Here is a 14,928-nt window from a genome sequence, read left to right on the forward strand (position 1 = left end):
GGGGGGGGGGGGGGAAGGATATTTCCCCGAGTCATAGCCAACAACAGGGTAAGCCCACCTGGAAACCAAGTGTCCAGGACGCATGGCATCCCAGGAGACAGTATGGGCGAGGCAGCAGGCAGCAGAAACTTCCTGTGTGAGTGTGATCCCCACAGGCCACTGTCACAACCCAAAGGGTGTAATTTTTGTTTTTGTGTGCTTTGGCACTGCTAAATTGTTCCCGCTAAATTATAGCTTCTTTGCACGGTGGAGTTTTCTGCTGCAAAAGAGAACCCTGGTGCAAGGAAGAATTTCCCGCCAATTTTAAGCTTTCTTTGCAGGGTGCATTTCTTTGTTGCAGCACAGAAATGCTCGTTGCAAAGAGTTCCCGCCATTTGTATGCTAATTCGAGCCCCAATATTGGCCAGTTCTAAATTATTCACACGTGGCGGCTAGTGATTGGCTTGCTAGCCGTATAAAAGGCTCGAGTGGTTTCCGCCCAAGTTGGAGGACTCCACAAACACCGGGAGGAGGAGACTTCACGCTGTGTGAAGATCTCTAAGCGCTGCGGATCCTTACGGACCCAGCGCATTTCAAGCAGGCAACAGAGGTCTGATCAACCTCTAGCCTCTCCCTGTCGATCGCAGCCCAGATGTATCCCTTCCTGCGCGCAAAAGAACTGGACCCACGGAGCCTAGCAAACTTCGTGTGAGTGAATCCAGAGCTCTTCTACCCGGGTTCGAGTCCTGAAGGTTTATCTTCCCGTTGCCGAAAACCCCTTGCGACGTACCCTCGTGTTTTGCATCATGCCGTCGCCAAAAACCCCTTGCGACGTACCCTTGTGCCCTGCAGGTTCGAGTTTTGTTTTGTTGTCTGTCTGTAACCGCAACTCAAGCAAGTTTTCCAGCCTACACCACTGCCATCTCAGTGTAAGTAAACAATCTTTTAAACTACCCCTAAGCGTTTGTGCCTAATTCCAGCTCGACGGCCTTCCCTCTCCGACCCGGCGTGCCCAGGCTGCTGGCCACAGCCTGCGTGCAGCACGGAAAAGGGCTCGGGTCGCTCCCGGCCCGCACAGCCACCAGCTGGACAGCTCTGCTGTAAGTAGCTCTTTATATATAAGCTCCATGAAGCTCCACATCATAAGCCTCATCAGGATACTACGAGCTGCTTTAGGCACAAGCCACAGTGCTTATTCAATAGCTATGACTGTGCAAGGGTTAGCACAGGACTCTGCCCTTTAGCTTGCTGAGCCAGACAAGCAGCAGCCACCTTGGCAGCTGCATGGCATGCTCAGTGTACCCAAGTATGCTTCTTTTTTCAGTGAAAACAACTTCCCTGCTTAATAAAAGCACCCCAATTCTGAGGGGAAACGGTTCGTATCATGTGATAAAATATGGCATATCTCTGATGAAAGGACAAGTAGAATGGCTCATGTTTTAGTCAAGTTTGGTAAGGAAAGAGACTCCATTTAAAAAAACAAAACAACAACAATCTGTTCCCTACCAGTACAGAGGAAACAGCCACATCTCTCAACTTCCCATGCAAACCTTATGTTATTTGCATGAGAAAAGGGTTCAAGAAGAAATACCGGTTCTGAACACAGGAAATGAAGAGCAGCAAAAATTATAAGCCCACAATCATGCAACAAATCCCCACACCCCCTTGCTTTGGTAAGAGGAAATGAAAGGGGATTTTTTTTTGCCTTAGTTTGTCCTCACCAGCCATGTGTCCTTTATGAGAATCCTCCCTGAATGTTTTGCCTCTTTTCTCAAATGGAAGAAACTGAATACATTTTTTAAGGAGTAGCTACACAAGTCAATGCAGATCACTTCCTCCTGTGCTGGGTGAACATGGCTCAATACAAAGCATACTTACTGCCATTGAAATTACTTAAGAGTTTCCTCAAGGGTTGTTGATTGTAGCCGTGTTGGTCTAAGAACATAGACCAACACATTGAATAGAATAGAAGCTAATACATACAAGCACACAGGAGAGCACACAAAACATCAAACTCTCCCATGCCTGAAGGAGGTTGCTGGTGCCCAAAAGCTTGCAAAGAACAATTTTTCCAACTATTTAGTTGGTCTAATAAGAGATATCAGGTCTACCCAAAGAACCTTGTCCAACTGTTTCCTCTGCATTTAGGATTTTCGTTTGTAATAGGCTAATGATTACCAGGCAGTAAAACTCAAGTGTGATGAGACAAGAGGAAGACTCCCCTTGAGACAGCAGGTCCTCCAAGAGTCAGAACTGTATAATTAGCCCTAAAGGCTAATTTTTAGTTATGGTTTATCATCCTTCAATTCTCTTTACATCTAAGCTAGGTTTCCCAATTGACATGGTCATGTCACACTTTGGATGCCATGCAGTTCAGGTTTTACAACTTTAAATTTCTTGCCTGCTTCTTCAAGAGTTCTCCTTTTCCCTAAAAAACAAAAAAACCCAATACAGGTTTTTTGGTTTTGGGGTGTTTTTTTTTTGTTTTGTTTTTTTTATACAAAAGGAGATCTTTACTGCTAGAGGTGGTATTTTCAGAAAGCCAAGACTGAAAGCCTCCAGAAGGCACCATCACCTAGTCTCTTCAGTGAACTTTGAAAGTGAGGAATGAGGGACAACTCTGCTAGGAAAAACAAAAAAACAGGAATTCAAGTTGCTGGTCCAGTTTGAGTTGTGATCTACCAGAGGTCTACTGAGAACACTGGGTGCAAAATAAACAGGATCATGTCTTCCTCTGTGAGCTTTCTTCGGTTTGTTTTGAATCTTTCTGAATTAAATGCTACAGCACTACAAAATATTTAAAAAAAAAAAAAAACTCTGCACATGCCTCAGAACAAATGAAGCTGGTCTTACTCCCCTCCATAAAGGAGCCACAGGAATTTGTTTCCCTGTTTTACATGATGACAGACAAAAGGTAGCCCAAGGTTGAACCACAATTAGGTGTCTAGGAGCCAGACTCTACAACTACTAATAATTCCCCATTTCTCATCAGAATGCAGCAATATGATAATTCAGTTCACAAATATTCCCTCCACTTCAAGTGGGTACAAGGATATAAATCCAGGACTGCTATCAAAGCATTAACTTTTCCCCTAGAACCATGCAAACTAATTAACAGAACTTTATTAAATGATTTTCTATATCTTGCTAGGAGCATCAGCAAGAGCATGTCTGAGCAATCTAATTTGGGTCTTTTGGACCTGTTCCCACATGAAAGCAACTACCACAAGTACTAGCATCTTTTGCATTAATGCATTTGATCAGTGATCTCCTGGAATACAAGGTGAAGGTGCACCTTGGAGACTAATTAAATCAGAGATGCATAAGCTTTTGTAAGCCAGAGCTCACTCCATTAGATGCTATGAAGGGACACACAAAGCAGGCTATCTAGTTATTTGAATCTCTACCCTGCCTTCTGCCCGACTTCAGACTAACACAGCTAACTACCTCTCTTAGAATAAGTTACACCTGTTGCACGTCACCAATCTGTACACTCTCCAATCTCTAGCCTTGAGATAAACACATGCAAGTTAGGAATAGGGAGATTTACTTATATGTTGAACAGGCCCATACTGTTCTACCCGTCTAGCCAGTACTATCATGTCCTTGTTTCCATATCCGCTACATTCACCTTCAACTTCATTTTCATCATTATAAAAGGCAAGGCCAATCTCTGCTTTGTATATATTCCAAAAGAACATTAAGGCAACAGAAACCCTTCATGCCCTGGATTTGTGCTTACAAGACAAAGCAGGAATAGTGTACTGGCTGTTCAGTGGGATGCAAACATCACTCAACAGTATCCAAGAGCTTTGGTGCATTATATAACCTTGGCATTGAACTGAGCTTGGAACAGCACCACATTTGCTGCATCTGGATCAGGGACAATACACAGGTGTGGAACTGCCTCAGTTTATCATCTTAAATGATGATCCTAATTTAAAAAAAAAAGAATAGGTAGCCAGTTGCACAATATTTCACTTGTGATCAAAGTAAAGTGGCTTTAAATGAAATGAAAAATGCATTTGGACTTGCCTCTCTTAATGCATCTTTAAGCCTGAGCAATAAGCTCCTTGCTTTATGGATACTGACATTTACTCAATGGAGAACTTTTGAAACAGCAATTCAATTGCCCTAGAACCCTTCAACATGTTTTCTGAGAAGAGCAAGTGGCATCACCCACAAGGAGTAACCCATCAAAAAAAAAATCAGGCAGAAGCCAGGGTAGATTTGCATCTTAAGCTAAAAGCAAACAACAAGTTTATTGGGGTGCAGACAGGTGTAACTCAGAACTTTCTGATAAGTGTTCAGAGTTACCAAGTTACCTCAGACCAAACAGAAGTTCACTGTTGCTTCCAGGGAAGAGAGGAATGGAGGCCGGGCCAGAGCCTGCAGTCAGGTTCCCACAGCCAAAGCTAGGCTCTCTGCCAGTGCCACCTATTTTCAGACTGCGGGGGGGGGGGGGGGGGGGTTCTTAGGGCTCCCCAGCTGGTGCTGAAGGGTGGGGTGTGGGTGATTTGGAGCCCTCCTACCTCGGGGAGGACACCAATACACCTGCCCCATCTTCTGGGATGGGCTGAAAAGCACCCAGACTGAACTCCCTTCACTCCCTTTCCTCCTCCCCTCCCATTCTGAAAACAAGGACAGACTTGGAAGCTCTGCAGACTAGTTACAAAAGACACATTTTGAAACCTCTTTATCCTGATACCACATGCAATGAGGGGTCAGATTTTCACCCAATCAGCCATTTTTGAAGCTGCCAGCTGTGCACTTGTGTTTAGTTACAGCTATAAACTGCTTGCTGTGGCCGGATCAGGCAAAAATTGTCATGTTTATCTGCACCCTTATTATTAGCTGGCATCAAAAAAGGAGGGAGGGCAGTCCTTTACACTTGCCCTTTGAATGGCAGTTAACTTTCTCCCTCCTCTTCATTTCCCGCCCCCCCAAATTAGTTCAAGTTCTCAGTAGTTCATGAACAGGAGAACGTGGGATCCCAGAACAAAAAATTGTCTGGGGAAATCTTGGCCTGTTTTTACCTTTGCTTGACTTCAGACTAACAGAGCTAATTACCTCCTTCCATCAAAATTCCCTAGGTTTTTGGAGAGAGAATCTTAGAGACTGCACCATTCAAATCACATTCGATATGAAGCTTTCAGAACGTTTCAGGAACTACACCCTAATTTAACAAACCCATTGTTGCCTTTCCAAAAAATAAAACACGGTCAGACAAAAGATTGCTGTGAATGGGATATGAACACAAGGCCCTCCAATTTGGATGCTATTCCCAAAGCAAGGGCCTTTAAAAAAGGGTGAAGAAACACTTCATAAAAAGAGCAAATCTCTCCTCCTGCTGAGAAGACTAAAGGTAGTCTTCTTCCTCCTCCAGTCCGTGATCCATACTCTGGCCACAAACTAGATGAGCCCTACCAGGAAATGGAATAGGCAGAACAAAATCTAAACAACCATATTTTTGGTCCATATATCAAAAATTCTCTAACCTTTGCCCAATTCCCCAACCCCAAAAATTATGCGGAGGGACACAGTAGAGGAGAAAAAATTCTTCCATGGTAAGTCCTAAGAGTACCTTTAAAAGTCCACAGTTTAGCTCTAAAAACACCTTCTACCCAACCACCTGGGGGATGTAGAATAGGTCCAAAAGATTAGAAAACAAACCACACATCCCCCTTGCAACAGGCTGGACAAGAATGCTTCTCCAAGTTCATCCCTAGCCCACAGCAGAAGCACTCATGGCACAGCCCTATCAGATTCCAACAAATCTGCAAATTCTGCTATATTCTTCGTCAAAGACACAAAAAGGAAGGATCCCCTGCCCATCACAGAGCTGTAATTTGTCTGATATTTTCAAGATACCACAGTAGGTAAGGTTTGCTTGAATGAGAGCCCTACAAGTTCAAAGCCCCCTTTTCCACACTCCACAGCCTGCTTTGACTAAGCAATTTATCCCATTGGGATTTGGAAAAATGCCCAAAACAAACAGCATATTCTATATACATGGATTTAAGATTTTGTACATTTCCTATATCTTTTTATATAAAATTTTAAATCCATGTGTGAATATAATCCATTTAAAACCAAAGCAGGGACCAGACACTAGATGAGTGGAAACAAATCTCTCCTCTGCATACACCCACATAGCAGGAAGAACGTGTTCTTGTCTAGACCTAGATTCTTAGCTACCAAGGACTAAAGCAAGAGTTTATAGATGATAAACAGGAAATGACCATGCTACTAGGCAACTTATGATGTCCTATTATATACACATTGTATGCATTGCTCTAGTAGCCACAGCCTCTGCCTTAGCTCTTTGTGTGTGGAAGAGAGCCTGTTGCATCTAGGTTTCTATCAATGCAAACAAAACTATTCATTTCACATTTGTGGCAATTACCAATCATGTTACAGTTGCCCTAGCTTTCAAGGCAGTGTTATTAGTGTCTTTATGAAGCAAGAGCTTGTATCTTAATACCCCTGGTCCCCAAGCTCCTTCCCCAAACATTAAACAAAGCAAACAAAATGAGGATGCTGAGGTGGGAGGAGGGGAGAGAAGACTACCATTTTTCCAAGCAAGTTGCCTGTATTCCTCGTTTGTTCATCTGGATCTCAGCTCCTTGACACACTTGCTCATTTGTGTTACTTGTGACTGACAGGCTGATGCAGGTGCACCTCCTTGCTTATGCACCACAAAGCCTACTGTCTCCTCCTTTTCTTCTCCGCAATTCTCTTAATTCCTACACCAGGATCTCAGCACACACACCCCTAACTACCCACACTCCCCCGCAAAACAACATTTTTTTTCCTATAGGTTCCAATGCCGACCAAGGCTCTACTCCAGGGGTGGGCAAAACGCAGCCCGGGGGCTGGATGTGGCCCACCAGGCCATTCTATCCAGCCCGCGGGGCCCCTAAAAAAATTGGAAAATTAATAATTTATCTGCCCCTGGCTCCCTATGATGCGGCTCTCGATGGCTTGTCAAAACTCAGTAAGTGGTCCTCTGCCCAAAATCATTGCCCACCCCTGCTCTACTCCCATTCTCTCTCTCCTCCCTAGAAGGAAAAAAACCTTCATACCTGGGCAAAAATACTTCCAACCTCGTGATCATGTTAGATCAATAGGTCTACATTAGTGGTGCCCAACTCGTCCAGGCCCACAGGCCCGATCCAAAAACGGGGATGGCCATAGGGCTCTCCACAAACCAGAAATCTGGTGGAAAGATGAGCAGTGGCATTGTTAAATGCTGCAGCATCCAGACCAGATGATGCAGCCCCATGAGCCGTATACAGCTTGCAGGTCATATCCTGGTCTACAACAACTGGTTTCAAGTCTTACAGTAAAAGATGCAAAGGAAAAGAAACAGTTCAGTGCAGCTCCAGAGCTTTCTGCCATGGCAGACTGAATGCTTAGTAGTGCTCCATCTTGTAAGGAAACTGGATGTTGCTGAACAATAGCACCGAAAAAATGTAAACAGTGGCACAGATTACTACTATTCCTGTTCAACAGCTCTGTATAGGGCTGTTGGTTATTTGCAAACAAATTACTCTCTCAAATTAAGATTTTTCAATATCTAATTGCAGTTTCAGGGATGGTATCTTTCAGACCCAAACAACAGGGAACATTGGACAGCTTGAGGCTACGGACAGTGTTACATTTTCACTGGTGGTAGCAAGGCGAGAGACAAGGACAGACTGCAGTTGTTCAAAACCAAAACAAACAAAAAAATAATATCCTTCTCCCTATAAAATATAATATAAAATAATATAATATAAATAATATAAAATATAAATATAAAGTATTTTGAAAAACTGCAGTCTGTTATTAAATATATATATTTTTTATATATATAAAAAAGGAGCTGGTGCTGGACTACAGAGACATTCAATGAGACCTGGGAGCAGGATATTGGACCCGACAGCCAAGCAGGCTAAGTGCTCAGAATACATTAAATACTTCTACTACTACTTCTCTACACAAGCAATTGCTCTAGCTGACACGATGAATGAAGATAAGTCCTACGTAAGAATATATATATTTTTTATATATATAAAAAAGGAGCTGGTGCTGGACTACAGAGACATTCAATGAGACCTGGGAGCAGGATATTGGACCCGACAGCCAAGCAGGCTAAGTGCTCAGAATACATTAAATACTTCTACTACTACTTCTCTACACAAGCAATTGCTCTAGCTGACACGATGAATGAAGATAAGTCCTACGTAAGAATCTATCTACAAAGGTTGTACTCCACACTATTAAAATACCTGGCTGCCCTTGATACAAGTGAAAGGGCAAGAGGAAGGTTAAAAGAGGCAGGACAGAAATAGGAAGATATGTACTGTTGTGACCAAATACACACAAAAGAGGGCTGAGTTCATATACGGTGTTTTGCTTACCATTTGCCATTCTCAGAGTATGCATGTGAACACATGATTTCTCTCTGCCCCTTCCTGCACAGAGGAAGGTAGTGTAAAATAAAAAGGCAGTGTAAAGGTTTTGCTTACCTGAGGCCTGGCTCTCTAAAATGAATGTACTGAAGATAACTAGTGGAAGAAATAATCCATGACTGGTCAAAGCAAGCGGCACTCCTGGGCTGCTCTTTGATGCTATCATTCCATGGCACATCTTTTATCCTCCAAAGACTTAGAAAAATTCAGGAATTCTTTTTGGTTGGGAGCGATTCAGTCTACAAACAAAACAAAACAAAACAAAAAAATATGGAACCATTACTTAGCTGTGGAAGACTTATGCACCTGAAGCTGGGGAGTGCAGGGAGGACGCAAGAGGAATAAGAAAAAAAAAAAGGTAATGCTTGCTCTCATGCAAGAATAAGGTAGATTTGCACATTACGGACTAACCAAAGCGTGCGTGCACACCTATATATACACACATGGCACAAATTTTGTGAGCTGAAGTTCATTTTATCAGATGCTGCAAAACGACACACAGAAAATCTTGACTTGAATTCAGACTACTACGCCTAACTGTGTCTCATGTACAAGAGCTCAACTAAATGAGTGCACCCATATTTTACACAAGGGGAGTTTGCAAAGAGACCTGAATGGGAACTGGAATATTAAAGTCTAGATCTTTCCTCTGGTTCAAATCTACTAATATTTTTCAGCTACAAGTAACAGAGAAGTATGGCTTACATTTAAAATTATATGCACCCTACTCCTTACCCGTTTTAAGGCAATCCCAAAGACTCCATCTGGAGATCTTTCCCAAAATAGGATTTCAAATACGCAAGTTTTGCTAGACAACCACTGCTTTTAGAAGTCTCAGAAAAATAGCAGTGAAACTTGACTATATACCTATGATAAATACATTCAAACACTTTCAGCTCTGGTAAGTAAAAACTTTAACCTCTGGAGGAGACAAGGCAAGCCCAACAAACATGAACATACTCACATGCTCCTAAGGAGTGAATGTAAAGCAGATTGCAATGCTTGGATGCAATGTTTTCATGTTACAGAGCCCAGCCAATTAAATTCAAGGATATGACATCACTTGTGCTTGTGAATTGGGAGATGCAGCCAATAGTCTGCCACCTGTTGCAACACTTAAACCAGATAAGCATGCAAAAGTCTGCTGTAATGGCAAAGAGCTGTTAGGAAATCAAGGAAAACACAAAGTTGAAGCCCCATTTTATGTAAAGGAAAAAGGCTACATACAGTATGACTCCACTCTATATGCAAGGGCTTCATATCACAACACTTGTCATATTTTGTGTAAATCCAAAGATACTGCTACACTGCTCAAAGGGTCTCCAAAAACCCTTGAGAAATTCAGAACTGTAGTCCTCAGCACCCCCTGCCCACTAAAATGTATCTTTTACAGTTTAACTGATACAATAGGCAAGGTTATGCAGACAATGACTTCCCTGCTTCCATGCCCTTTCCAACACGTTCTCCCACACATACTGAAATTTTTCAGAGGATGATTCTCTTTAGGGAACAAGATCTTCCTCCATGCCCGTTTCTCAGTCCAGAGGATATTATATTTATTTGCTCTATTATATTTTTTAGATTTATATTTATTTAAACAATATAAATATTTAAGTTTAAGAAAAATGCTTTTAGCTAGGAGTTTTCATTTTAGTGAATGTGGTCACTGTACCAGAATGGGTTTCTTTTCGCTTTGGTTCTTTTCTGAGTTATTCATTTGGATTTTTCATGTTGATTAGTTGAGTAACAGTCCTTTCCATGCAACTGACAGTGAAGGAAACGGGAAGCAAATGAATAATAAGATTGTGAAACTTTGGTTTTAAGCACATTTGGTAACAGATGTGAAAGACAGCAAAGCTTATTAACTAGGGTGCCCTGTTAAAATTGAAGCAAATGAGTAATCGCCAGAAACTGAACAGGCTGGTTTAATCTTGGAGACAGCTTAATGACTGAAAATTAAATAAGGGGCTAAGAAAATTACACAATGCTTGATAAATCTGTAAGAACAGCAGTTGAGGTTTTAAGGCAGGCAAAGGTATCTCAAAGTACAGGTTTAAGACAAGATTTAAGCCACCACATTAAAAGGCCTGAATCGTCCCATGAGTGCAGGCTGCTAGCATGACACTTCTTTGTCTGCACCCCCAGAACTCACGACAATAAGCCGGGGGAGGGAGGGTGTGAAGCCACCATGTCACAGTTGTGGCGTGAGAATGGATTTATGACATGTTTCAGGGATCAGAGCTTGATGTTTTTCACTCCGCGCTCTCCTTCCACAGTGCCAAAAGCATTAAGAGGGCTGCTGCCAGTTACCTGTTAAAGTTCTTTCAGGGAAGATTATACTGTATTTAGAACAAAAAAAAAATCCTTAACTTGGGGAGAAAACCAAGATACTCAATAAGCAGAGAACGTGAGACCCCGAACAGCCAGCAAATGCACTCACCCCCAGAACAGTCATATCTATTGCACAGGACTTTAGTTTTGTTTTAAAATGCAGGGGCATAAATGCAAACTACTCTACTACATGGCCAAGTCAACCTCATACTTCCAATGAGTCAGAACAATGACTAAACTCGTGGAACTCATGCCAGCACGCACTACTTCATTTTATTTTGGGCGTCCTTTCTGCTTATATCAATATCGGGCATTGCAAATTCCCTCCTCCCCCTCCATTTCAATGAAACCTTCTTCGCATAAATTACACCCAAGTGTCACAAAAGTATAGACACTCCCCCATATGCCCTTCTGGGACCTGCCAGAAAACTATTCTCTACAATACAGAACACAGGAGAATCAAATCCTGAGCACTGACAACAGCCTGGTTTCTGATCTGATGATGAGCTGCTACATAGCACAAAACTGTCTCTCTTCTCCCAAGATCAGGCAGTGTTTCCTCATCGTTTTTTGATAAAGAAGTCTCTTACGATCCCTGAAAATTGAAAGCTTTATCTACAACGCTTGGTACTAGTTTTTGCATGCTGAATGCTGACCCCAGCTCACAGTAAACATCCGAATTAGCCCCTTTAACTTGACAGAGGTCTAAAAGGCAAGACAAGCAGGAAGCCTGGCAATGGCTCAGGATAGCATCCCCCCACCCCGCTTCCACAATAAACATTTCAGGGCTGTGAGCATCTGAATGACTAGTTATGAAGATTCAACATCTGTATTCAATCAAGTTACAAGATGTGTTTCCAGCTTTGGCTCTTGGTGGCAAAGCTAGATGATCAAAGGATAAGAAAAGGGATACTCTCTTCCCAGGGGAAAACCAGGGAGCTATTTAGATTGACATAGAAACCCACTGGGGTAACTGAAACTGTCAGGCCTGCTCAGACTTAAAATCCTATACTCCAAATATTTTGTTCCTATTTTGGTTTAAGAAAGCCTCCCAATCACTGTATTTACCACTCATCAGACTATCAAATGGAGGAGACCATAGATGTTGAGCCTAGTCCAGGGGTGGGCAAGAATGGCCTAGTGGGCCACATTTATCTGGCCTGTGGAGCCCCTAAAAAAATTAAGAAAATTAATATTTATCTGCCCCTGGCTGCTTGTTATGTGACCCTCCACGGCTTGACAAAACTCAGTAAGTGGCCTTCCGCCCAAAATAATTGTCAGCCCCTGGCCTAGTCAAACCTGCTGGGTAAGCATGGTTGATCATAGTACTGTAGCTCAGGGCTCAACCCAACCACAGTGGGAGAACTGCACCCACCCACAAAAAGGAAATAGCACAAGGCCTGCTATATGTGAGGAGGTACAGGCAAGAAAACCAGGGACAGCATTATATCTGACCTCTTTGCCCTGTAAAGGATCTCTTGTTCTTTGGACATTCTCAAAGTCAGTCTCTCAAATCTCTCTCATTACACTAACTGCAAAGCAAGCTCATCTCGGGATGTAAAGCACTCATTGTCCCCCCCTCTATTTGGCAAGAGCCTGCCTTAGTTTTCTGCACAGTTCACTGGGGTAAGTCTTGTCATGACAGTTGCATGCAGAGATCTACAGCAGTTCAGCTTGCAGGGTTCAGGACCTGTTGAGTCCACATAACACGTCTCACACAGAGAAAAGGGCAAGTGCAATTCGCTGGTCTCCTGCTATGGCGAACTTTGCAAACCACAGTCTAGCGCTGACTGAAGTCTAGGCACCCTCTGAGGTCAACAGGATTTTCCACACCCGCCCAGAAAGCCACACCCTAGGAAGTCCTGACATTTATAGTCCATGATGTTGGAACATGTTAATCATACGTCTTCTACTTTAAGAAGGTTTGGGAAACATGCCTAATCAGAAGAGTGTTCCCAGTCTCTCAGCTATTTGCCAGGCTGCCATTTTAAAAAGGTGTACAGCTAAAGAGATCACTGTATTTGCCAGATGTTAACTACTTTTCTGTCAACTCAGTATTTCTTCACTATGCAGCATCCTGCCAAAAGTGCTACTGATAGGACTTTAAGGACCAAACGCCGTATAATATATCGCATTGAGAAAGTCATGCAGTAGGCAATCATATTACAGAGGCAGTTCTGCAGGACACATTTACAAGGTTTTTTCCTTTATGGGACTGGATGACTGTGAGCAAGTGTGAATACCTGCAAATGCTACTGTTAAGGTGAGGAAAATCCAATTTCACATGACAGGGCATTGAGAGAACAAGAGCAATATTGCCAATCTCACGCTCAAAAGTCATGAGGCAGCAAAAACCTAGAAATCATGTGGCATGCTATTAGGTTACAATTCCAACAGATTTCAAGAAAACAAGTCAGACTGGTTCCTGTATTTTTTTTTTAAAGTTTAAGCTACTCGCTGCAGATTTGTGGGAGTTTAGGTTCAAATTCCAATCTCAAATGGACAAACCAGAATGTATGTTGCCTCATTGTCTGCTTTGGAGGCTATTGCATTTTCCTTTACCTTAATTCATAGAGTGGTGCCCTCACTCTCCCCCCTCCATCTAATGTCTGAACACTCCTCACAGTCTCTCTCCCTGCCCCATAAAAGTTCTGTCCTTAGCTCGTACCTGCCTTAGCCACTACTCATCCCTTTACACAGCCAATTTGCAGCGCACTTACAGCATTCAGACAGTCAACCATCTCCTGGCATTCCCCCCCTTCCTCATGCCATACTTTCTTCCCCAGTACAATTTTATAAAGTGTCATCCAGTTTCTATCTGGAATGTAACCTCCCGTTTTTCTTGCAGACCACTCCCAAGTATTACCCTGGGCCCTGTGCAGGCTCCAAGTTGCCAGTTAACCCCTTCTCTACCAAGCCAAGGATCCTGGGAGAAGCTTGAATGCACAGACATGCACCTCAATTTCAGCAACAGCACCACGACCACTGCATTGAGGCAGCTCGCTCAGCCAGGCATTCATGGGACAGCACCACAGTTGCCAGAAGCATGTGAAGCAGCTGCATCCAAAAGACCAAAAAATGCCAACTGGAGGTCAGGAATGTTCCCCCAGCTCTTCCTCACAGAAGTGTATGTAGGCACATTAGATATGCAACCCGGTAAGAGCTGCCTGCCATCTTTGTTCCTGTTCTGAGAAAAATTCTAGTTTAAAAAAGGAATGATTTCATGGTAGTTGGCCAATGATTTTACAGGTAGGGAGGATCTGGGGTTCCCCAGGGAGCAAATGGCTTTAAATCAAGGGAGGAAGTTATGTAGAAGTTTACACAGTGGCTTGATCTCATTTTTTAAAACATCCTGTGCCCCAAAAGAGAGGCCAAAACAGGGCAAAATTTGAAATATAAGCCAGACACTAAATGCCCACTAGCACCGTCTTATTAATTGCAGCTATAATGCCAGATTAAAGATGTTTTTCCTAATACATTGTTACAGGTTGCATAAAAGCATTGCTCATGGATTACTATTTGAAGGAAAAACTCAAAGCTGAGCTGTGTCTTTGCCTGCAAACTATTCAGTCTCTTCAGTGGAGGAAGTGTAGCAGTGTTAAGTCACTAAAAGTCAGCTCTGTCCTCACAAGTCTGTTTCCACGAAGACTGTCCCATGTACAGGATAGGTGGGATAGGGAGGCGGGAGACTGAGGGTGTCCTGTGTGATTCCCCTCTACTCCCATCCCTGAATGATCCACTGAAAATCTACTATTTCCATTGTGATAAAAACCACCAAGTCCACCAGTGGAAATGTTCACACCATGTGCAGTCATATATCCATCCTATATACAAGCACTTGGATCCAAAGACCCAGTCAGCCCACAAAACCCAAGCATGCAGATTCTGATGCAAGGAGATTAAGGATGAGTCTGCTTTGGAAGTGCAAAGGAGGCAAGGAATTGCACTGTCACAGAAGAACCAGGAGTACAGAATGGGACTGGGAACGCAAGGAGTGTCTGCTCAGATCAGTAATGAATCAGTCCAAGCACCTGCAACTTTTCATGAAGTGTCTGGTACCCGTTATGATCCCAAATCAAGGCCAAGCTTCCATGCAGTCTCCAATGCAAGCACAAATGCTGGTCTCTCTTGCAACACAGCTTTACAGGTCTTTGCTCTTTCC

At 42.9% G+C, this 14,928-nt stretch overlaps 1 protein-coding gene across 2 annotated transcripts in view; it reads right to left on the minus strand.

Annotated features, from left to right (window-relative positions):
* SUSD6 (sushi domain containing 6) overlaps positions 1-14,928 on the minus strand; it is a 123,162-nt gene that overhangs the window by 63,017 nt on the left and 45,217 nt on the right. For both annotated transcript variants that reach the window (XM_025205968.1, XM_006025183.3), the window contains exon 2: positions 8,493-8,674. In XM_025205968.1, the coding sequence (XP_025061753.1) occupies positions 8,493-8,613 (121 nt within the window). In that variant the 5' untranslated portion in view covers positions 8,614-8,674. The remainder of the gene's footprint in view (positions 1-8,492; positions 8,675-14,928) is intronic.

Source organism: Alligator sinensis, unplaced genomic scaffold, assembly GCF_000455745.1.
Source record: "Alligator sinensis unplaced genomic scaffold, ASM45574v1 scaffold768_3, whole genome shotgun sequence".
NCBI lineage: Eukaryota > Metazoa > Chordata > Crocodylia > Alligatoridae > Alligator > Alligator sinensis.